The sequence below is a fragment of the Megachile rotundata genome, chromosome 15, assembly GCF_050947335.1.
Source record: "Megachile rotundata isolate GNS110a chromosome 15, iyMegRotu1, whole genome shotgun sequence".
NCBI lineage: Eukaryota > Metazoa > Arthropoda > Insecta > Hymenoptera > Megachilidae > Megachile > Megachile rotundata.
Genome location: NC_134997.1, coordinates 12,566,271 through 12,591,160, shown reverse-complemented (window position 1 = coordinate 12,591,160; position 24,890 = coordinate 12,566,271). Strand labels below are relative to the sequence as shown.

The following is a 24,890-nucleotide window of genomic DNA, read 5'->3' as shown; positions in this document are numbered from 1 at the left end:
TATTATTTCGTCATCCGTTTCGTACGTTTTGTACGTTTCGGGTTGAATGAACAACGCTTGTGTATATTTATACGCGGGCATACCGAGGAAACCAAGGGAACGGGGTTGCTTAAAATTGAACGAAGCGCGTGCACGCGAAACACTAGTCAGGCGAAGGGTTGCTAGGGATGGCTCAGAATAAACCGAACAATCAATTTTTAATCGCGAAATTACGGAATTAGTGTTTCCGTCTCTTATCGATCATCGGTTCGTTGCACGCGTCGCGGTGAAATTTCTTTCATGGCTTTTAGGGGATATTGGTTTCGCTCGAGTAATGGATCCGAGTCAATTTTGTATGCGAGGAGCGTAAACGTGTGAGTTTCACGTGACTCACGCTCACGTATCACGGTTTGGCAGAGCGGAAAGAAGAGAATTCATTCGCATACTTATTCCGAATTAAAATGCGATAATCTAGCAATTATTTCTGACATGGCGCATGCAACGTACAACGTGAAAACATATGAGCATGTTTAGCTACACTCATGTGAGTACAAGTCAACTTGAAGACATGTAAGGTGGTCTCTGCAGCATTTTACATAATTCTTGGTAAAACTTGTGTCTTATATTTAGTGTATTTCTGTATCAGTATCTGTAGTAGTCAGTTATAATGAATCAATTTGATAAATTATTGTTGAACTGTCTTAAAGTATGTTTGACAGAGAGGCTCGTAAAAGATAAAACGTATGAAAAAGAAAAAAATATATATACTTAACGAGTTACTTAAAAAATAATACATCTGACGATTTACTTAAAAATAAATACATCTGATGAATTACTTAAAAATAAATACATCTAACGAGTTACTTAAAAATAAATACATCTAACGCGTTACTTAAAAAATAATACATCTAACGAGTTACTTAAAAAATAAATACATCTGATGAATTACTTAAAAATAAATACATCTGATGAATTACTTAAAAAATAAATACATCTGATTTACTTAAAAATAAATACATCTAACGAGTTACTTAAAAAATAATACATCTGATGATTTACTTTAAAAATAAATACATCTGATGAATTATTTAAAAATAAATACATCTGAAGAATGACTTAAAAAATAAATACATCTGATGAATTACTTAAAAATAAATACATCTAATGAGTTACTTAAAAAATAAATACATCTCATGAATTACTTAAAAAATAAATACACCTGAAATATTTGACATAGAATTTCTTCAGTAAAATCGTGATAAGTGGCAAGTTAGGTTAACATTGTCGTAGATAAATATTCAATAAGTCCATCTGAATGACTTAAAAAATAAATGCATCTGACGAATGACTTAAAAAATAAATCCACCTGACATAGAATTTTTTCACCAAAGTGGTGATTAGTGTTAGGTTATTCGCGTAGATAAATATTCATGGTAAGGTAATGGTTGGAAAAAGATTGATGTAATAACGTTTATGAAGGTGCGTAGTGTAAGCGCGTATTTACAGACAGAGGTGATCCTCGCATACATAGGCAAGATAGGAAGACATAGTTGTCGGTATGAATCATGATTGAGAGGACGTGGGGAGCATCGAGAAAGTTGAAGTTATTCGATGCCTGTAATATCCGGAAGGGTTATATCGTTTTGAGTCTGTGAAGTATGGAAGAAATTTTTGATTCAAATAAAGCTACCGGGTATAGGTTTTTCAAGCGGAACCGATAACGGAACATCGGATATGAAAGGCGAAAGGAAATCAAAATTCGTATCGCGTTTACCTACTTATGGTACAGGGAACTAACGAGGAAATAATCCGCAGATCGGGTCGAAATTCGTGAACATGACCGTTACAATTTCATTGTATGCACGTTCAACCGAATATAGCGTATCTAATTTTATCACGACATTCGCCAGTGATCGCTCTCTCGTGCATCGCGCTCTTCTGCTCTTCGAGTCGTGAAACCCCGTTTCTCGATTATAGTTCGTTCTTGAACCTGACCCTTCTATCGTACCGTACATTTTAATACCATGTAATCTTGAAACTGTATACGAAGTAAGAACACCTTTTGGTATTGATTTCTCCTTCCTCTTTCTGCCGGTTCTACACTTTCCGTTCTACTTTTTCTACTATTATGACAATGCATAAGATAATTCTATAACTGATTTTTTTGAAGTGCAGAAAGATTAAGGACAGCTGTCTTTGACAAATGAAAATTAACAAATTCTATTTCGAGTTGGAAGATTAGAGAACGTCTATAGTCCGATCGATCGAATGCGTTAATAATGTTTCGTGAATCAATTTGAATCACGTTTGACGAATCCTTGGATCGGGTCTTCGCCCTTGTCTCTTAAAAGTATAAATAGCCGCGTATAAGTCGATCTACATCGCGACGAGCGTGTTCGAATATCGTTCATGTTCCTTAAACGTGCATTCCTTTCTAATTTATTAAATCGGGTCGATTTTACCGAGTATCTGAATTTTATCAAGCGAAAATCTGTTTTAAACATATTCGATTTAGAGAAGAAAAGCGAGTTAGCGATTATAAGAGAGGTTAAAACAGCGCTGCTCGTCATCGACCTCGTTCGACGTTTCCTTTTCTCGCGAGATCAATCGAGAACAGCGTTGTCAGCAGTGTTCGAAGAAAACTCGTTGAAAACTTTTTGACCCTGTTTGGCAACAAAAGCGTCTCACATTTTATAACGTCGCGTGCCACGACATATTCATTAGAATATTTCACGCAGAACGCCATTTTGCGACCTTAAGAGATGTCCTTCGGATAAACTCTATAAATTCGGTGTTCGAGGTTCGAGAACGTCGCGTTGCAGGATAACGAGAAACGGTCTAAACATAGTTGGGTCCCTAACGTTCTGGGTATTCGAAGTTAGAAAGAAAGCAAAAAAGGATTAAAAAAGAGAAAGGAAGTCGATGCAAATCGAGAAACGCGATGCGGCTTCTAAAAGATGCTACGAGAGGGGTAAATGCTCCGACGAAGAAACCCACGATTTTGTCTATATTTAACTCTGTATCTTCTACTAGTATACCGTTTTTAAGTACGGCTTTGCTTCACCATTTACCGGCTTCAATTTTTACGTGAAAGGACTTTTTGAACGGTGTGAGAAATCTACCCTTAAATTATATTGCAGTACTGCGATATTTCTTTTGCAACTGTTTTATGGTATGACGTATGAGGTTGAATGTGTGCAACATTGTTATATTTTCAGTATAATATGTTTTTCTATGAATTTTAATTGCAACTGTTTCAATATATGTAGTCACATATGAAGTTGCAAAAGTGCAACATTGTTATATGCAACATTATTAATATGCATTTCTCTGAATTGTAATTGCAACAGTTTCAATATATGTAGCCACATATGAAGTTTCAAAAGTGCAACATTGTTATATTTTCATTATAATATGTTTTTCTCTGAATTATAATTGCAACTATTTTAAAATATGCTGTGGCGTGAAGCTACAAAAGTGCAACATTGTTGTATGCAATATTATTAATATGCATTTCCCTAAATTGTAATTGCAACTATTTTAAAACATGTAGTAACATATGAAGTTACATATGTGCAACGTTGTTATATTTTCAGTATAATATGTTTTTCTCTGAATTTTAATTTTAATTGTTTCCGAATATGTAGTGACATATGAAGTTACAGAAATGCAACATTGTTGCATTTTTAATTAAACATGCATTTTTCTGAATTGTAATAGCAACTATTTCAAAACATGTAGTAACATATGAAGTTGCAGATGTGCAACATTATTGTATTTTTAATTAAACATGCATTTTTCTGAATTGTAATTGCAACCATTTAAAAATATGTAGTAACATATGAAGTTGCAAAAGTGCAACATTGTTGAACTTTTAATTAAACATGCATTTTTCTGAACTGTAATTGCAGCCATTTTAAAACATGTAGTAACATATGAAGTTGCAAAAGTGCAACATTGTTGCATTTTTACTATAATAAACATTTTCCTGAATTATAATTACAATTGCTTCAAAATATGTACTGACATGAAGTTGCAAAAGTGCACCATTGTTACATGCAACATTAATATGCATTTCTCGTATTGTTTGTATAATAACTTTCTCAAATTATTACCTAACGAAATACATAATTGGGTCTCATTTCATCAGGTTTGAATTTTTTTTCAAAGATTTGTAATGGGGTGTCACTTTTTTCAGAAATACGTAAGAATAGTCGACGCGAAGCGAAACGTAGAGGGTGATTAAACGGATACGCGTAACGAAATAAGGGTTCAGTAAAGTATCTTTGGTAAAGAAGGTGCGCAGGGGTTGCGTCGCGCATTAAAAAGGTACGACCCCCGACCGCGACGCACGGCTTCTCTCCGTATCATCATTAGGGCTTCCGATCAATTTGACATAGAGAATTTGCTGGCGAGGTTCAACTCGACGATTTCAGTCGAGGGCCACGATTGCGGCTCTTATACCAGTTAAAGAAATCGTCCCGACAAATCCTCTAAATTACTCTTAGAAGATTTACGAATATGCTCTCTTCTCGTGCAAGAGTTTCAAGCAAATGTCTGCACAGATTCTGCAGTTCTATCGATTTTAGCCTTCATTTGAATCTCCATTATGGAGTCTTCTTTTTTATCGGCTAAACGTTATTAAACGAGAAAGAAGATGAATTTTCGTTCGATAGGTAAAAGGTGTCGAGAGTGGGTGCAGGATATACTGTAGTTACGTCGCGTCGAGTCGATCGATTGCCGGCTGGCTGGCTGGCTGACTAGCACGGAACCACGTGACGGGGTGCGGTATTCGTGACGTCACGCAACTCCGCTGTCTCGCTCGTGGTATTTCAATTAGGACCATTTTTGGACATTTCAGTTTTTACGACTTTAAATCCTCGATGCAGTAAAACGTATACGTTTCATTTTTCAAGAAAGCCAATTAGCTTATCGGATTAACGCAACGTTCAACCTCAGACTATTTTGACAAATTGATGGCAGAAAGAATCGCTTTCTTAACCTTCACCTTACCTTATTCTTCGGCCCTGAACAGTATGTTGTGCGAAGCCTTAGCGTTACGCATATGACCCAATATTGTAGTATCAGATACGAGATGATCGACAAGAGATAAACCGACGTATCCCATAAAACTTCGATCATCGAAACAGTCTACATCGGTAAAAATGCCGATTATCGTGCGCGCACGCGCGTGACGATTCTCTGACCGTAAAATGTTTCGTGTGTTCCAGGTTTCCTGTCGTGGGATAAGGATAGTTGTCACGTAGATTTAGAAAAAGAGTTATCGGCGCTGGTAGCGCAAGCTCCCGAAGGAGAAGAAGCCAGAAACGGTATTTGTATTAAATAATCGTGTAAGAATATCGCTAATCATCCGCTATTAAAAATCTTTCGAATCGTGGCACGCGCGATGATTAGCCGCGAACTGTTTCCGCTAACGTGACGAACAAAATTTTAGGCGAACGACTGATCCAATACGCCACCGAGAACCTTGTTACGGAGGTTCTCATTCATCCGCAAACGAACACGTTGTTACAGTGCATTCGTAATCTACTTGCGAGTTTCACGAAACATCGACACATTATACACGCCGGCTACACCTTCGGTGGAAATGGTTCCTGGATATTGCAAGTACGTCGCCATACCTTTTAGTAATTTTGCCGAAGGACGCGTTACTCTACGGTAGAACGTTAGCGTCGGAACAACGAGTAGTCTTTAAGTATGAACTTAATTCCTTTCTCTTCATCCTTCCTCCTAACCTTTACTCTAACGTTGGTCCACGTTTCTGATCGGTGACGTATCGTTTCAGGATGGAACCTTCAGTCTGGCAGACTTTCTGGACGCCTTCAGCGAGCACGAGGTGCAGAGAGTTCTTCGTGCCTACGAAAACAGCGTCACGGTGGACGTTCATTGCGCCGGTGTCGGTGAATGGACGACGAATCGACTCTCGAAAGAAGCTTGCACCAGGTATATTTCGTGAACTTCCAAAATAAAAGTAGAAAGAGTTAACCGTGGTAATTTCTGTAGATCCTGCAGAGTTCGGGTGAACCCCGACGACGTCCTAACAGCGGGAGTGCCCGCCATTACGAGTTTCACGAGTTACATTGGACAGTACCTCGTCGCCCAGACGTTGGACCAGTTGATGGAGCCGTCCGACGTCGTAGGAAACATCAGATTCAGTCATCCAACATTGTACGTCTTCCCCGGCGGCCAGGGCGATGCCGCTCTCTTCGGCATAAACGGTTTCAACATGCTGGTGGACGGCGGTTTCGCGCGGAAGGCCTGTTTCTGGGACTTCACCAGACACTTGGACCGCCTCGACGCGGTGCTACTCACCAGAATAAACAACGGCAACGTGGGAGGCATGTCTAGCGTTCTTCGGAAGAAGAAGGAGATGCACGTTTATCCTCAGATTGGTCACTTCTTCTGCAATCTAGTTGTAAGTATCTGAAATTTTCGATTCGAACACGCGGAAGGATTAGAGTTACTAATTCGCCGTTACGTAATAAAGTCTGTGTTTAAAGTATATCAATTGATTGACGTAACAGGAGAGAAGACAATCCAATTCGCCGGACGGGGACAAAGATATCGATCCGTTGATCTTGAATCTCACCGACATCGGCCAGCAGATCGTCGTGGACCTCCGTCACATCAACCTGAAGGCGCACCCGTGCTACAGGGACCCGGAGCCGATTAATCTGTACCACAAAGTGGGCCACGGCACGCTGGACATGTACGTGTTAAGCCCCAGCAAGGACAGTCGCAAAGTCAGAGAATTTTTAGCCAAGTGGCACGCGGCGGACTCGAAGCTGTTCGCCGAGTCTCACCGAAAAGACTCGAACAACATAACGTTCCCGATCCAGAACCTGGTCTCCATATGCGCGCTGCTGGTTTGGCAGCCCGCTAACCCAGAAGACACCATCACCAGAATCCTGTTCCCCGGAAGCACACCGCAACACAAGATCTTCGAGGGCTTCGAACGATTGAAACACTTGGAGTTCCTAAAGCACCCAGTCTGCTCGGCGAAGAGTCTCTCGCCGTCGGCGTCGTTGGCGACGCTGCGCGACAAGCCGGCGAGACAGAAGCTGGCGCTGACGGAGAAGGAGACAGCGAAGAAGGTGGCGGCGGAGGCGAAGAAAGAGAAGAAGGAGCTAGAAGCGAAATCGACTCCGACACCGATTATACCGACGAAACCTCAAGCCGCGATGGCGGCGGTGGCGGCGGCGGCGGCGGCCGCGCAGGCTAAAGCCGAAGCGAAGATGAAGAAGGCGGCGCCGGAGAGCAGAAAACTCGAGGTGGAGGGGAAGGAGACGAAGGAGAGCAAGAAGATGGAGAAGGAGCTGAAGGAGGCGAAGGAGAGACAAGAGGCCGTGAAGAAAGAGAAGCAGCAAGAGAAGGCGGAGGTGGAACGATCCGAGAAACGCGACAAGGATGCAGTGAAAAAGGCTGAGGTCGCAAAACCGGAAGCTCCGAAGGAACCGAAACCCTCGAAGCCATCGAGGGTGGACACTCGAAGAAAGGACGCTAAGGTTCCCACAAAGCCTGCGAAGATCGAGGCTCCCAAGGCTAAGCCTGCGGAGAAGAGAGCGAAACCTGAGAAAAAGGAGGTTGCAGGTCCAACCGTGAAGTCGTCACCGACGACGCCTAAGAAGGTGGTGAACGGAGTCGCGACGAAGACGGAGATGCGAGGCGTCGCGAAAGCAAAACCAGCGCCGGCTTACAAATCGGTAACCGCACCGCCGGCTAAGAGCACCAAGGACGCGAACAACAGGAAGGTGGTGGAACAGAAGAACATAGAAAAGTCCGCGATAAGCGCCGGAGCTGTCACCGCGGCGAAAGCGGCGCCGATCGCGAAGCCGAAACCGATGGACCGAAAGGCTATCAGCCGTCGAGGGAAACCGGTTAGTCCGAGCAAAGCTCGCGTTCCTGGAAGTCCAGCGAAATCGACTCGCAGTACACCTACTGCTTCCGTCAAGTCTGATAAAGACGGCGTTGTGCGGAAGGTGAAGGGCGACAGAGGCACCACGGATTCCTCGACAGTGTCCACGCCTTCTGGAATCGAACCCGAAGTCGGAACCAGGCTGATCGATAAGAGCCTGATGGAACGCTCGGAGGACGTCTCGTTGGACTCGATCGAGAGCAAGGTGCTCGCCGATCTGAAGGAGGAACGAGAGGTTGTTGAGGAGATCGAGGCGGTTCTCCAGAAAGCGGAGCGCATTGAAGAGGGCGCGAGGAAGGAGGACCGCTTCGAAGGAGACGACGAGATTACCGCGGAGGTAACTGATAAAAAGGAGGAGGACATTACTGAAGAGGACGTGACCGCCGAGATCGAGGACGCTCCCAAGAAGGACAGCTTGAGGAAAGGCAGTCAGGAACTGACGGAGGAGGACGAGTATCTGATCGTCGAGAAGGAGGAGGTGTACACGGAGGACTCCGCTCAGAGCGGAGACGGTGAACAGAAGCACGTGTTAGATGAAGCAGAGTCGGAGAAGGCGAAGTTGATGAAGGACACAGAAACGGCGAAAGAGAAGGGTGCCGAAGAGGAAGTCGAAGAGAAGGAGAAAGACGAGAGTGTGGAAAAGAAATTAGCGGTAAGAGCAAGAAAGGATGAGGAGGAGGAGGAAGAAGAAGAAGAGGAGGAAGAGGCAGAGGAGGAAGAGGAAGAAGAAGAAGAGGAAGAGGAGGAGGAAGAGGAAGAAGAGGAAGAGGAGGAGCGCGAGGAAGAAAGAGAAGAAGAAGAGACAGCGGAACCCATCGATCTCTCCCCCGACCGCAGAGAACGCTTGGAGGAAGAGAAAGAAGCGATCGCCGCTTTGGCGACCGAGGCGCAACGTAGGCGCGAGGACACCGAGGACTCCGTCAAGAGGGACAGCGAGGACATCACCAAAGAGCCGTCCAGTCTGAGCCCCGACAAGCTGGACTCCTTCGAGAAGAAGACCAGCGACACCGACATGAAACCAGAGGCCGATCAAAAGGAGCAGATGCCGGAGAAGCTGGAGGAGTCGCAAGAGCGTATCTCCACAGTCGAATCCGGCGCCACGACGACGGCGCCAACCCTGCCGGAGGACGAACGTATACCTCTGGACGAGATAAAAGAAGACATTGACGAGAAACACGTCATAGAAGACGTGAAGGAGAAAGACGCACCGGCGAAGAAAGAGGAAATCGCCGCAGCGGTGAGCGCTGTTAGCGCTGTTCCAACAGACGCTGCCTTAGCCAGCGCGACGGCGCCGGTCTCCGTCGGCCCTGCCGTCACTCGCGCCGTTCCGCCAGTCGCCGTCAAACCGGAAGTTCAACGTTTCGATGTACGACAGACCGCGCAGATGATGCAGCGCGACATCGTGAAGACACCCGACGAGGTGGCTGACTTGCCAGTTCATGAAGAAGTCGACCCCAAACTGTACCGAATGGAGGACTTCGAGAAGGAGAAGGAGGAGAAGGTGTCTCCACCGATGCAGGAAGTCAAAGAGCCTCCCACTCCACCGATCAAAGAGCAGAAAGGAATGTTCAGCTTCTTCGGCAAAGTCGCTGATAAATTTGAAAAGGGTATCGATAAATTGACGAAGAAGTCGAAGAAGGAGCAAGACAAGGACGTCGACGACAAGTCTTCTTCGAAGTCCAGTTCACCGAAGGAGGCGAAGGTGCAGGAGAAGACCCTGCTGGAGGAGGTCGACGTGGACAAAATGTTCCCGAAAGTGGGCAAGCCTGCCGAGAAGGTCGAACGCGAAGAAGAGGCGAAGGATCGTAGGAAACCTTCGATCGTCGAGGAGGCGACGGTCCCGAAAGTCACGGAGAAAGTCGAGCGCAGGGAAAGTAAACCTATTTTGGAAACTGAAAAAGTACCCGAACCGAAAGAACCCTCGCCAGTCAAGGAAGTCAAAGACAAATTGAAGGAAGAGGTCAAGGAAGAGCCAGAAAAGAAGGTCGAAGAACAGATCCCCAAGGAAGAGGTCGAAGAAGACACCGAGGAGATACAAGCTCTGTTAGAGGAAGCCTCAAAGAAATTCAAGACAGTGAAAGACAGCTTGAGAGACTCGCTGGAGTCGCTGGAGGAGAAGATCGCGGTTGAAGAAACTCCAACACCAGCCGTGAAGGACACCGTTAAGGACACGTTGGAGGGCGTCGTGGAGAAACTGGAGGCCATCAAACCACAGATTGAAAGCGTGCCGGCGGAGAGCAAGGAGCCGGAGAAGGTGAAATTCGATATCGCCAAGGACGAGGCATTTGAAGCGGAACATGAAATTATAGACACTGATGTTGCCGAAGTCCCGTTGAAGGACGTGAAGGAGGCGGTGAGGGATGTTGGAGAGGTCCTCGCGGGAACGGCGGGTATCGACATCGAGGAGAGACCTAAGGACGTTATGGAGATCGTGAAGAAGGTTGCGCAGGTGTTGAAGGAGGACGACTTCCTGGCGGACGAGAAGCTGTTCGAGGCACCGAAGGAGAAGGAAAAGGAGAAGGAAGCGGAAGATGAGAAAGCGAAGAAAGAAGAAAAGGTAGAAGAGAAAGAAAAGGTAGAAGAAAAGATAGTGAAAGAAGAAGAAAAAGAAATAGACAAGAAACTCGCGGCGATCGGTATGCCAACAAAAGTGGGCATCACCGAAGAATTCCCTCGTCCCCAAGAAGAAGTCAAAGAGCTCGTCGAAGGCAAACTCATGGAGCCCATGGAACCGCAAGAAGAGCCCTGCGTAAAATTGACAAAACCAGAGAAGCTTGTATCTCCCCCCGAAAAGAAGGACGAAGAAGACCTGAAGAAGATCTGCGAAGAAACCTTGAAGATGGACTTGAAGCTTCCGAGCAAGGCAGTCACAGAAGAGCCTTCAAAGATAGACGTGATGGATGCCGGGATAGAACTCGTGTGCAAGAAGGAGCAAATTCCCTTGGACATAGAAGAAGAGCACGCGGTGATCAGTTTCGATCAGAAGATCTCCCCAGGGAAGGCGGAAATCGTGACAGTTTCCGCTGGTTCCACTCCCACTTCACCGAAGTTCGTCACCGATAAAATTCCGGAGAAGGACGACACGACTCGTCGATTGTCGATTCAGTTACCGGCGGAGATCAAGGTGATTGTTGACCGAGCGGGTCGCACGGTGATAGAAATTATCGAGGAGTTAATTATCACAAAGAAACGAATCACTATTGAGATCATTGAGTATGTGACGAGAATCAAGCGCGTTTCGCGAGAACGCGTTATTTACGCGATCAAGGAGATTATTACTAGAAAAGGATTGGCTGCAAAGGATGTTGTCGATGATGTCGATGCGTTGAAGATCGACGAGACGTCGATATCGCCGGAGTTGAGAACCGATTTGGAGGAGTATATTATTGAGCAGTACGTGTCGAAAGGACGACGCGTGATCACTATTGAAATTATCGAGGAGATCTGCAAGAAGACGGTGATTCCACGAGTCATCGTCATTCGAATAATCAGAGAAATAATCGTGAGCAAATCTATTGATATTACCATGGACGAATCAGTGTCATCGGAAGTGGAAGCCAAGGCAGAACCTGCGAAGGAACCTGCGAAAGAACCTGTGAAAGAACCTGCGAAAGAACCTGTAAAAGAACCTGCTAAGGAACAGGCACCCGAGAAGGAAGAAGAGGAGGAAATAGAAGTGGAGGCGGAAGTAGAGGAAGACGGTTTCGTCCGCATCGAAAGTAGAAGAGTATCCAAAGACAAGATATCCCCACCCGAGAAACCATCAGAAGCAATGAAACTCGAACCAACAGCCGAGAAGAAGGCGGACCAAGAAAAAGAAGACGACTTCGAAGCCGTCGAACAGGAATACAAAGTCGGCGACGTGATCGTGTCAGACAAGTTGGAACCCAGAGAGGAGGCGGAAGAAGCGGAGGAGGCTGGCAGCGATGTGGTCGAGGCTGACGAGAAGTTTGTGCACGAGACGAAAGAGAAGGAGAAGAAGGATGTGCCATTTGAAAAGATCGAACGCGAGGAGGTCGCGAAAGAGGAAGTGACGGAAGCAGGCGAGAGTTTGGACACAGTTGAGAAGTACTTGGACGAGGCTAAAGAGAAGGTGGAGGAAACTGTTAGTAAGGTGGAAGTGAAACCTGTGGCGGAAGAGAAAGATGTGAAAGAAGTGGAAAAGGGAGCTAAGACGGAAGAGGTGAAGGTTGAGAAGGAAGTTGAGAAGGAGCGAGAGGTGTCTCCTGCGAAGGAAGAGGCGAAAGTGGAGAAGGAAGAGCCGGAAAAAGAAAAGGTGTCCCCTGTGAAGGAAGAGAAAGCGGAGAAGGAAGAACCGGAAAAAGAAAAGGTGTCTCCTGTGAAGGAAGAGAAAGTGGAGAAGGAACCAGAAAAAGAAAAGGAACGAGAGATATCTCCTCCGAAGGAAGAGGTAAAAGTCGACAAGAAACCAGAACCGAAAGAAGAAAAGGAGCGAGAGGTATCTCCTCCAAAAGAAGAGTTAAAAGTCGACAAAAAACCAGAACCGGAAAAAGAGAAGGAGGTGTCTCCTGCGAAGGAGGAGCCGTCTGAAGCGATTAAGAAATTGTCACTCGAACAGCTCCCCGCAATACAAAAAGAACCAGAGAAAGAAAAAGAAGAGAAAGTGTCACCACTCGATGCAAAAGACAAAGTGGTCGAGCCAGTTGACCACAAACCGAAAGAAGAAAAAGAGGAACCTGTCCCTGACAAGACCGAACAAATCGAAGCTGACTTGAAGAAGTCGCCGGTGCAAGAAGTTAAGGAAGAGGAGAAGAAGGTTGAAGAAGACTCTGGATTCGTTCGAAGAATGCTGGTGACCGCCAGCAGCGAAGATGGCGGAGCAGAGACTGAAATCTGCTCGACCGACGCTGTCGCGATAAAATCCGTCACACCGGACGATTCTCTGAGAGACACGTCGATAAAATCGACACCTGACAAGGACTCTCTAGTCACGGACAAGGATTCTCTGCGTTCGGGAACAAGCAGCCCGGAGAAGGACAGCATCTCCGAGAAATCGCCGGAAGTGAAAGATGTAGGGAAGGTAACGCCGGAGGATAGCCTCGAGAAGTCGCCGGTTGACCGACTCGACTCCGGCTCGCAGGATCTTGAAGACAGTTTGGAGAAAGCGGTGACTGAGAAGCGAAAGGAAAGCATTTCTGTTGAGAAATTGTCTAAGACGCCGGAAGAGAAGGAAGCGAAGATCGACGAAGAAAAAGTAATCGAGGCGATCGAAAAACAAATTGAAGCGCATCCTGAGAAGAAGACGCTGGATATTACGGCGGCTAAGTCACCAGAATCGATTCGGTCGGAAGACGTTTCGCCTGCGGAGACCATCTTTGAGAAGTCGCCGACGGAGAAGCGGGAAAGTATACAGATTTTGGACGCGATCAAAGACATGGAACCGGCGGACGCCATTGTTTCGGCGAAGGAAGAAGCTAAGGTCGAGGCACCGAAGCCTCTTTCCAAAGAAGAAGCTGAAAAAGCAAAGACTCCTGAAGAAAAAGCAAAGACTCCTGAAGAGAAAGCAAAATCTCCTGAAGAGAAAGCAAAATCTCCTGAAGAGAAAGCAAAGACTCCTGAAGAAAAAGTGAAAACTCCCGAAGAAAAAGCAAAGACTCCTGAAGAGAAAGAAAAGACTCCTGAAGAGAAAGTAAAAACACCTGAAGAAAAAGTGAAAATTGAAGAGAAAGAAGAGAAGGTTACACCACGTGAGAAGAGTCCTGAATCTCCCAAAGAAAAAGAAATAACAAAAGAAGAAAAAGAAGAGAAGGAAGTACCTGTAGACCGTAAATTATCTGTCGCAGATGTAGCTGTCGACGAAGCCAAGAAGTCGCCTTCTCCCGTTTCGGCAGAAGATAAAATCTCGAAAGAAGAGAAAGCGGAAGAGATCAAGGAAGAGCGACGTGAGTCGGTTGCTGAGCGACCAGTCACCGTGGAACTCGATAAAGAAAAGAAGACTGAAGTTGCAGATGTAGCAAAGAAAGCGGAGGACAAACCCGAAGTAACCGAAATAGAAAGGAAGAAATCGGTCGACCAAAAATCTCCGATCTTGACAGCTAAAGAACCTGAAGTTAGCAAACCAACCACTGTCATTGAAGGAGAGCCATTCAAAGAGGAAGCGAGCGAGAAATCAAGTCCAGCGAGTATAACGAGCGTCCGCGACGAGGACTCGAGACGATCGATATCCACAGATCGTTCGAAGTCTCCGAGCATCGCCAGCGAGGCGGACTTGAAGGAAGTGACCGAGAAATCGGTGTCTCCTGAAGCGACACGTGCCTCTATTAGCCCTGCCGAGTCGAAAGGATCGCTATCGCCTACGGAGAAGGCCGACTTGAAAGACGTTCAGGAGAAGGAACCCAGTCTTCCAGAGGAGCCAAAAGATCGAAAGCTCGATCAGGAGCAGAAGGAGAAATCGCCCAGTGTGGCGGAGAAAGAGAAGGATCGTTCTCCGAGCATCGCCAGCGAGATTGCTGACGCGAAGGAACTCGAAGAGAAGTCTAGATCTCCCAGCGTGACGAGTGTACCTGACTCGAAAGAACGTTCGAAGTCTCCGAGCGTGGAAACGGAGGCGAAGGATGTGAAGGAAGAAATTAAAGAGGAATCCAGAAGGGTCAGTGTTGCGAGTGTGACTGCAGAGAAGGAAGGCTCGAAATCGCCTACCATTTCAGGAGAAGCAGAAGAAGTTAAAGAAAAATCGAGATCTCCCAGCCTGGAGGCGAAAGAACCGTCGAAATCTCCGAGCATTGAGAAGATGGACGAGAAGAAGATCGATGACTCTAAAATCCCCGACACAAAATTACCTGCAGAACCGATCGATCAGAAAGAAGCGAAAGTACCTGCTAGCGAGAAAGAAGCGAAAGTACCGGAAGTACCTGTTAGCGAGAAAGAAGCTGCAGAGAAATCGAAATCGCCAAGTATCTCGGAAGAATTAGCAGACGCGAAAGCTACCGAAAAATCCAGATCTCCCAGTATAACAAAAGAGGCAGACGCGAAGGCTGTCGAAAAATCAAGATCTCCGAGTATAACAAAAGAGGAGCCATCTCCCGAAGTTGACACCAAAGAGAAGGATCGATCGCCCAGCATCGCTGGCGAGACGATCGACGCAAAGGAACTGGATGTACAGAAGTCGAGATCTCCCAGCGTAAGTGCCCCCACAGAAATAGAATCTAAGGAGGCAGACGCAAAAATAGACAGATCCCGAACTCCGAGTGTGGCGAGCATCCCTGCGGAAGCGAAGGAGGTTGTATCGAAATCACCGAGCGTCACCGAAGAAGAGATGAAAGTCGATGAGAAAGTAGACAAATCGAGATCGCCCAGCGTAGCGAGCGTTCCCGAGCCTAAAGAGTCAAAACCGCCGAGCATCGCAGGCGAGCCGATCGACATGAAGGACGTCAAAGAAAAATCCAGGTCTCCCACAGGTAGTCCCGAAGAACCGAAAGAAAAGGGCGTATCACCGCCGAGTATTTCGGAAGAGGAGAAAGTATCGGACAAGTCCAGATCCCCTAGCGTGGTCGAATTGAAAGACGCGAAGTCGCCGAGCATCGCGGGAGAAGCGATCGATGCGAAAGAGCTGGACAAGATGGAGGAGAAATCTAGGTCTTCCAGCGTTACGAGCGTGCCCGGAGAGAAAGAGCCGGATCGTTCGAAATCGCCGAGTGTTCCAGAAGAGCCTACCAGTGAAAAGGTAACTGATCAGCCTGCTATAACAGAACCTGCCAAAGAGGGCTCGAAATCGCCGACTGAATCGATCGAGTCGCAAGTTCCAGACAAGGTGGAGAAGCCTCCGAGTGTTCCTGAACAGAAGGATCGTTCGAAATCCGCTAGCCCGACGGAAGAGAAAGACATCAAAGTCGAAACTAAAGAAGCTAAAGAAGGCTCGAAGTCGCCGAGCATTCCTGAAGAAGACAAATCCAGATCTCCGAGTCTGGCGAAGGAAGGTTCAAAGTCACCGACCGATGACGCCGATAAAATGAAAGACAAGGTGGAGGAAAAATCAAGGTCTCCCAGCATAACCAGTGTTCCCAGCGAAACGAAGGAAGTGGATCGTTCGAAATCCCCAAGTATTGCTGGAGAGGTGGCGGTCGAAGAACTGAAAGACAAGTCTCGATCGCCGAGTATCGTGAGCGAACCTAAAGAGTCTAAAGAAGGTTCTCCGAGTATTGAAGCCGAAAAAATCGACGCGAAAGATCAAAAGAAACCAACGGAACCAGAGAAGTCCAGGTCACCCAGTGAACCGAAAGACGTCGTTTCTGATAAATCCAGATCGCCGAGCGTTCCCACAGAACCGAAGGAAGAGAGCGGTTCGAAATCTCCGAGTGTCGCGGGAGAGGCGGTCGATTTGAAGACTGTAGACGCGGCGCAGAAATCCAGATCGCCGAGCGTAGTGAGCGCACCCGCGATCGAGCCTAAAGATTCGAAGTCGCCGAGCATCGCCGGCGAGCCGACTGATTTGAAAGACGTCGAAGTTAAACCGGAAGAAAAATCCAGGTCCCCAAGTATTGTCAGTGAGCCGAAAGTTGAGAAGTCGCCTATTTCAGATCTTGCTGAGGCAAAGATCGACAAATCCAGATCGCCGAGCGTGACGGGCGCTCCTGAACCTAAAGAATCGAAATCGCCGAGTGTCGAACCGATCGATCTGAAAGATGTTGAAGTTAAACCGGAGAAGTCCAGATCACCGAGCGTAGCAAGTGCTGCCGAACCTAAAGATTCAAAGTCACCGGCTGAACCGACTGATTTGAAGGACGTTGAAATGAAGGTGGAAAAATCGAGATCTCCCAGTGTGACGAGCGTTCCGGACTCGAAGGAGGAGCATGCAAAGTCGCCGAGTATTGCAGAAGAACCTGTAGATCTGAAGGACAAGTCAAGATCGCCAAGCGTTGCTAGTATACCTGCGGTTGAGGCTAAAGAGAAGTCGCCAAGTGTTGCTAGCGAAGTAGCTGACTTGAAGGAAGTTGAAGCTAAAGCCGAAGAAAAGTCGAGATCGCCAAGTATATCGAGTGTAACGACGGAGGCAAAAGAAAAGTCGCCGAGCGTGGAACCAGCAGATCTGAAGGACCTTTCGATTAAACCGGAAGAGAAATCCAGATCGCCGAGCATAACAGAACCCAAGGACTCGAAATCCCCGAGTGAACCTACTGATCTTGATATTAAAACAGTTGAAAAATCCAGATCGCCCAGTATAGCAAGTACAGTTCCCGAACCTAAAGAATCGAAGTTGCCAAGCATCGAACCGATCGATCTGAAGGACGTTGAAGCTAAACCCGAGGAGAAGTCCAGATCACCGAGCGTGGCAAGTGCTCCAGAACCTAAAGACTCGAAGTCACCGAGTGTAGAACCAGCTGACTTGAAGGAACTTGAAATTAAACCGGATGAGAAGTCCAGATCGCCGAGCATTGCACCCTCAGAGCCTAAAGATTCAAAGTCGCCCAGCATCGCTGGTGAACCGACCGACTTGAAGGATGTCGAAATGAAAGACAAATCGAGATCTCCAAGTATACCGAGTGCACCAGTATCTGAGGTTAAAGAAAAATCACCGAGTATCGCTGGCGAACTAACAGATTTGAAGGACGTTGAAGTTAAACCAGAGGAGAAGAGCAGATCTCCAAGCATAGCCCCTGCGGAGGCTAAAGATTCAAAGTCCCCGAGCGTCGAACCAGCTGACTTGAAGGACGTTGAGGCTAAAGTGGACGAAAAATCGAGGTCACCGAGCATAGCGAGCACAACTGCAGCTGAACCTAAAGATTCAAAGTCACCAAGTGTGGCTGGAGAACCGATTGATTTGAAAGACGTTGAAGTTAAGGCAGAAGAGAAGTCTAAATCACCGAGTGTCGCTGGCGAGCCAGTCGATTTGAAGGAAGTCGAAAAACCAGATGAAAAATCCAGGTCGCCCAGCATAGCTCCTGCAGTCGAATCCAAAGATTCTAAATCGCCAAGTGTTGCTGGCGAACCGATCGACTTGAAGGATGTCGAAAGCAAAGTAGAAAAATCGAGATCACCTAGCATAGCTAGTGCTCCTGCGGTCGAATCCAAAGATTCAAAGTCACCTAGTGTAGCTGGTGAATCCATTGACTTGAAAGATGTTGAAGTTAAAGAAGGCGAGAAGTCGAGATCACCTAGCATACCCAGCGGACCTGCAGAAACGAAGGAATCCAAATCTCCAAGTATTGCTGGGGAACCAGTTGACTTGAAGGATGTTGAAGCTAAAGGTGAGAAGTCGAGATCGCCTAGTATACCTAGCGGACCTGCGGATGCTAAAGAATCTAAGTCGCCGAGTGTCGCTGGTGAAGCTATTGACTTGAAGGATGTGGAAGTTAAAGAAGGTGAGAAGTCGAGATCACCTAGTGTACCTAGCGGACCTGCAGAAGCTAAAGAATCTAAATCGCCGAGTATAGCTGGCGAACCAACTGATTTGAAGGATGTGGAGGTTAAGGAAGGCGAGAAGTCTAGATCACCTAGTATACCCAGTGCACCTGCAGAGGTAAAGGAATCCAAATCTCCGAGTGTTGCTGGAGAACCAATAGACTTGAAGGATGTAGACGTGAAAGAAGGAGAGAAGTCCAGATCACCTAGTATACCCAGTGGACCTGCAGATGCTAAATCTAAATCTCCAAGTGTCGCTGGCGAACCAATAGACTTGAAAGACGTTGAAGTAAAAGAAGGTGAGAAGTCAAGATCACCTAGCATACCCAGCGGACCCGCAGAAGCTAAAGAATCCAAATCTCCAAGTATCGCTGGAGAACCAACTGACTTGAAGGACGTTGAAGTAAAAGAAGGAGAGAAGTCCAGATCACCTAGCATACCCAGCGGACCCGCAGAAGCTAAAGAATCCAAATCTCCAAGTATCGCTGGAGAACCAACTGACCTAAAAGACCTCGATATCAAAACAATTGAAAAATCCAGATCGCCCAGTATAACGAGTGCTCCTCCAGAGCCAAAGGGTTCTAAATCACCGAGCCCCCCTGGCGAAGATCTGAAGGAACCCGAAATTAAACCGGAGGAAAAATCTCGGTCACCCAGCATAGCAAGCGCTCCTGCGGTAGAATCTAAAGACTCGAAGTCCCCTAGCGTAACGAGTGAACCAACCGACTTGAAAGATGTCGAAGCTAAGTCAGAAAAATCAAGGTCTCCTAGTGTCACCGGAGAAACGAAAGAAGCGGTGGAGCATTCGAAATCACCTAGCATTTCGGGAGAGTCTGTTGACTTGAAGGCGGTGGAGAAATCTAGATCTCCCAGTATTACTGAGCCTAAAGATTCGAAAAGACCGAGCGTTGCCGGTGAACCAACTGACTTGAAGGACCTAGAAATTAAACCGGACGAGAAATCCAGATCGCCGAGTGTGACGAGTACTCTTGGAGATGCGAAGGAAGCGGATCGTTCTAAATCCCCGAGTATCGCGGGAGATGAAGCGAAAGCAGAAGACAAGTCGAGATCTCCGAGCGTAGTAAGCACCGCAGCAGAGCCTAAGGACAAGTCGCCAAGCATCGCTGGTGAACCGACTGATTTGAAGGACGTAGAAGTCAAAGACGAGAAGTCGAAATCACCCAGCGTTGCTAGTGAACCTGCCGATTTGAAGGAAGTTGAAAAATCAGAGAAGTCACGATCTCCCAGTATAACAAGCACTGTAGATTCAAAGGAGCCTGAACTTGCAAAATCACCAAGTATTCCAGAAGTTGACACGAAAGCGGACAAGTCTAGGTCCCCGAGTATACCGAGTGCCGCAGTTGAGTCCAAAGATTCCAAGTCACCGAGCGTTGCTAGCGAACCTGCTGACTTGAAGGATCTCGACAAACCTGACGAAAAATCCAGATCACCGAGCGTAGCAAGCGCTCCCGAGCCTAAAGATTCAAAATCACCGAGTGTTGAACCGAAAGACTTGAAGCTTGATGTTAAAGCTGACGAGAAATCTAGATCTCCTAGTTTGACGAGCGTTGCGGACTCGAAGGAGGAGCATTCTAAGTCGCCGAGTATTGCAGGGGAACCTGTGGATATGAAGGCGGAGAAGTCCAAGTCGCCGAGTGTTGCTGGCGAAGTACCTGACTTGAAGGAAGTTGAAAGTAAAGTGGAAGACAAGTCTAGATCACCGAGCATAACAGCTGAATCTAAAGATTCGAAGGCGCCGAGTGTTGCTGGTGAACCGACTGATCTGAAGGATCTCGATGTTAAGGCAGATGAGAAGTCCAGATCACCGAGTATAGCAGCTGAGACTAAGGATTCGAAGTCACCTAGTGTTGCTGGAGAACCGACTGATCTGAAGGATCTCGATGTTAAGGCAGACGAGAAGTCCAGATCACCCAGCATAGGAGCTGAGACTAAAGACTCGAAGGCGCCGAGTGTTACTAGTGAACCAGCTGATCTGAAGGACCTCGATGTTAAGACTGATGAGAAGTCCAGATCACCTAGTATAGCAGCTGAACCTAAGGATTCGAAGTCACCTAGTGTTGCTGGTGAACCAGCTGATCTGAAGGATCTCGATGTTAAGCCAGACGAGAAGTCCAGATCACCCAGCATAGGAGCTGAGACTAAAGACTCTAAATCACCAAGTGTTGCGGGAGAACCAACTGATCTGAAGGATGTCGATGTTAAGGCAGACGAGAAGTCCAGATCGCCCAGCATAGCAGCTGAATCTAAAGACTCCAAAACACCGAGTGTTGCGGGAGAACCAACTGATCTGAAGGATCTCGATGTTAAGACTGACGAGAAGTCCAGATCACCCAGCATAGCAGCCGAACCCAAAGATTCGAAATCACCAAGTATCGCTGGTGAACCAACCGACCTAAAAGACCTTGAAAAGTCCAGATCTCCCAGCATAGCAAGCACAGCCGAACCTAAAGATTCGAAACCACCAAGTGTTGCTGGAGAACCTATTGACCTAAAAGAGCTTGATATCAAAGCAGTTGAGAAGTCTAGATCACCCAGCATAGCAAGTACAGTTGAACCTAAAGATTCGAAGCCACCAAGTGTTGCTGGAGAGCCAACAGATTTGAAGGACCTCGAAGTTAAAGTTGACGAGAAATCTAGATCACCCAGCGTGACAAGTGTTCCTGGGGAATCTAAGGAACCTGCCGACCTTTCGAAATCACCTAGCATTTCTGGAGAGGCTGCAGATACAAAGGTAATTGACAAATCTAGATCTCCCAGCGTTACTGCAGCTGAGATCAAAGATTCGAAATCGCCGAGTATCGCTGGCGAACCGACAGATCTGAAGGATGTGGAAGTTAAATCAGAGAAGTCTAAATCGCCGAGTATCGCTGGCGAACCGACAGATCTGAAGGATGTGGAAGTTAAATCAGAGAAGTCTAAATCGCCGAGTATTGCTGGCGAACCGACAGATCTGAAGGACCTCGATATTAAGTCTGAAAAATCCAGATCACCGAGTATAGCAAGCGCTCCTGCGACCGAGAAGGATTCTAAATCTCCAAGCGCAGAGCCAACCGACTTGAAGGACCTCGCAGCGAAAGAGAAGTCCAGATCACCTAGTATTTCTGCAGACGATGCGAAAGCCTCTGACAAATCCAGATCTCCAAGTATACCTGCGGTCGAGTCTAAGGATTCGAAGTCACCAACTGATTTGAAGGACCTTGAAATTAAACCTGAAGAAAAATCCAGATCTCCAAGTGTAATCAGCACTGCGATCGAGTCCAAAGATTCAAAATCGCCAAGTGTTGAACCCTCCGAAGTAAAGGACCTTGATGTCAAAACCGAAAAGTCCAGATCCCCGAGCGTGACTCCCAGTGAATCAAAGGAAGCAGATCACTCGAAATCACCGAGTGAAGCTGTTGACTCGAAAGACAAGTCGAGAACACCTAGCATCTCCCCAGAGGCGATCGACTCGAAGGATCTTGACGCGAAGGCGATCGAGAAATCCAGGTCTCCCAGTGTGACTAGTATCCCAGAGAAATCTAAGGACGTAGACCGTTCGAAATCACCTAGTGTTGCCTCTGAGTCTGGCCCGAAGGACGCGAAGACATCTGACAAATCTGGATCCGCCAGCCCGTCGGCCGAGTCAAAAGAAGTCGAGAAAGTAAAATCACCTACTGTGAAAGAGGCGGATAAAGTTACTGAAGTGACTAGTTCTGTCAGCGTAACAACCACTGTTTCAACGGAATCCAAGGATCGTTCGAAACCGACGAGTCCTCTGGAATCCAAGACGACTGATGTCGTAAAAGAGACCATCACTAAGGAAGTTGCACAAAAATTGGAAAAGACAGAAGTTAAAACGGAAGACGCGAAAGTAACAAAAGAAGCAGAGTCGAAAGAAAAATCCAGATCTCCAAGCATAGCAGAATCCAAAGACCCGAAACTCACGGATGCCACAGAAAAAGAAAAGATAGAAGAGAAATTAAAAGACAAGGAAGACATAACGAAACTGACAAACGAGATAGAAAGATACCTGTTCGAGGAGTACATCAGCAAAAACAAATTAATACAAATCTCCGTGATCGAGGAGGTCTGTGAAATATTCCTGATACAAAGATCCCTGGCGATCAGCATCATCATCAGCGTGACTCAAGAGAAGGACTTCCTGTCCAGAGACAAATTCTTAGAGCTCATCTCCGAAGAGAAGATGAGTAAAATGGCGGACGACAAGACGAGTTCGAGAAGCGTCAGTCCCGGTTCGGAACAGATCGCTTCCGACAAATCCACTCAGGACAGTCCCACTCGTTCCGAGCCGCACATCGACGAAGAGATTTCGATATCTGAGGAAAAGAGAACCGAAATGGAGAAGCTTCTCGAAGAGGAGTACGTCAAGAAGGGTAAGAAGATCACCGAGGAGATTCTGGAGGAGATAATGATCCGAACAAGACTACCCCGATACATTATTTTCGAGATAATCGAGGAGATCGTGTGGAAGAGGAAGCTGTCGCGCGAGGCTGTGATCGACGTGGAGATCTGTCGAGAAACCGACGACGAGGAGGTAGACTCTGCTGCCGGTTACGAAAGAGACGACGAAGGTTTCCGGCGCGATAAGTCTTCGGAGTCGCGCTTCGAACGCGTCGAAGAAGCAAAGACCCACGATTACAAGGTCGATCATCCGGTCAGTTACGAGAGCCAGTTCCACAAGGCGTTCGCCGGAGGAATGACCGAGATACGCACCACACATATTACTACACTCTCAGGTAAATCCACTCCTGACTTGACCCGAGACGGAACACCGGACTCCACGTCGGAGCCCACCGCCTCCACCGTTGAGAAGGTCGACGATAAGACGATCGACGCGAGGAAGTCTGTGGTCGAGTCTCCAGACTCGGACAAGGAGAAGACAACGGTGGAAATGAAGCCTACGGTTACTGTGTTAAAGGAGAGCAAGATTGGAGAGACAGAAACAGTTTCCGATAAGACAAAGGAGAGTGAGCGACTGGTTGAGGGCAAGGATGAAGACGAGTGCGTGGTGATCAGGAAGACCGTGACACGAGAGGTCTCGGATCAGGAACCGGAGACGATTCGCAGGGTCGTCAGACGAGAGATCGTCGAACATGAGGAACCTGTGGTGATTAAAAAGATCATCGAACGGGAAATAATTGTACCAGAAGATGAGATGACCGATCTGAAGAAGGAGTTAGTAGAAACGAAGGTGACTAGAGTGGAGATTCCGCAGACGATCGAGACGATCACCACGAAGACGAAGAAGATCGTGGTTACCGAAGAATTACCTGACGGCGAGACGGTCAAGGTAGAAATCGGAGATAAAGGAACCGTCTCCGTCGACGACGAGATCAAGCGAATTACAAAGACCGTCAAAGAAGAGAAAGAGGAGACAAAGAAATCCGAAGAAAAGAAAGACATTCGAGCCCACGTTTCTGAAAGATCGACTCCCGAGAAGAAGTCCGACCGCGGTTCCGTCACGGGCACCCCCGAAGGCTTCCGATCCGGCGAGGTGATCCGAACGATTATCACCACGACGAAGACGGTGTCCGACGACGGCGAGATCGTGACGACGACCCGAGAGGTCACCGAAACCACCAACGAGAAGGGCGAGACGATCATCCTGTCGGAGAAGGTTGACGTGAAGGTGGACGAGTACATCCCCAGCAAGGAGTCTGTCGAGCAACCAGCAGAGGTGCCCACGACCGCCACACCGACGACGACACCGACCGACGACTCGCTTCTGAAGAAGAGCGACGTGATCGAGGAAGGGTCGCCGATCGAGTTCACTGCGGCTGAAATGAGCAGCAGCGTGTATGGCCAGCTACCGGTTGTTCCACCCAAACCCGATGAGTACGCGTTCAAGCGCTTTACTGTCGAGAAGGAGTACGCTGGGGCGTACGAGGAGAAACACGAAGGCAAGAAGTACGTTGACGAGGCAGATCTCGATTTTGAGAAGGCGATGGAGCGGGAGGAAACGAAGGAGTCACGAAGATACGCGAACGGCAGTGTCCGAGGAGAGACCTCTGAGACATCCAGTGACACGCGTAAGGATTCGAAGAAAGATCCGCTGGAGGGTTGGGGCAAACCCCTAGGTCTCCCGTCGCCTAAACCACCCCACAAGTTTAATCTAAGAAACGTGGCGAGTACCAGCAGCAATTTCGATCAGCCCCGAACCGAGGAACCAGTCGATGTCCTCGCCGGCTGGGGTGAACCTCTAGCTTTACCTTCTCCCGCGCCGGTGACCAACGAAATTTCGAACAAGGCCGCGCCGGGAACTCCGAAAAAAGAGAAGAAGCAGGCTAGAAAAGTATTATCCGAGAATTTAAAGAATAAGAAGCGCTCGGAGAGTCCTGCGAAGAACGAGAAGAAGATCAAAGACTCTAAGAACAAGATCCAGCCGGTGTACGTCGATCTGACTTACGTTCCCCATCACGGGAACTCGTACTACGCTTCGTTGGACTTCTTCAAGAGAGTTCGCGCCAGATATTACGTGTTCAGCGGCACGGAACCGAGTCGGGAGGTGTATGATGCATTACTGGAAGCTAAACGAACTTGGGAGGACAAAGATCTCGGTAAGTTTCGTTTACTTTGTAACTTGAGTTTGTTACTT

The 24,890-nt window shown here is 47.2% G+C and overlaps 1 protein-coding gene across 4 annotated transcripts in view; it reads left to right on the top strand.

Moving 5' to 3' along the window:
• Positions 1-24,890, top strand: part of LOC100883777 (uncharacterized) — a 31,212-nt gene that overhangs the window by 2,513 nt on the left and 3,809 nt on the right. For all 4 annotated transcript variants that reach the window (XM_076540699.1, XM_076540701.1, XM_076540700.1 and 1 more), the window contains 5 exons: positions 5,211-5,309; positions 5,435-5,607; positions 5,786-5,943; positions 6,004-6,415; positions 6,525-24,852. In XM_076540699.1, the coding sequence (XP_076396814.1) occupies positions 5,211-5,309; positions 5,435-5,607; positions 5,786-5,943; positions 6,004-6,415; positions 6,525-24,852 (19,170 nt within the window). The remainder of the gene's footprint in view (positions 1-5,210; positions 5,310-5,434; positions 5,608-5,785; positions 5,944-6,003; positions 6,416-6,524; positions 24,853-24,890) is intronic.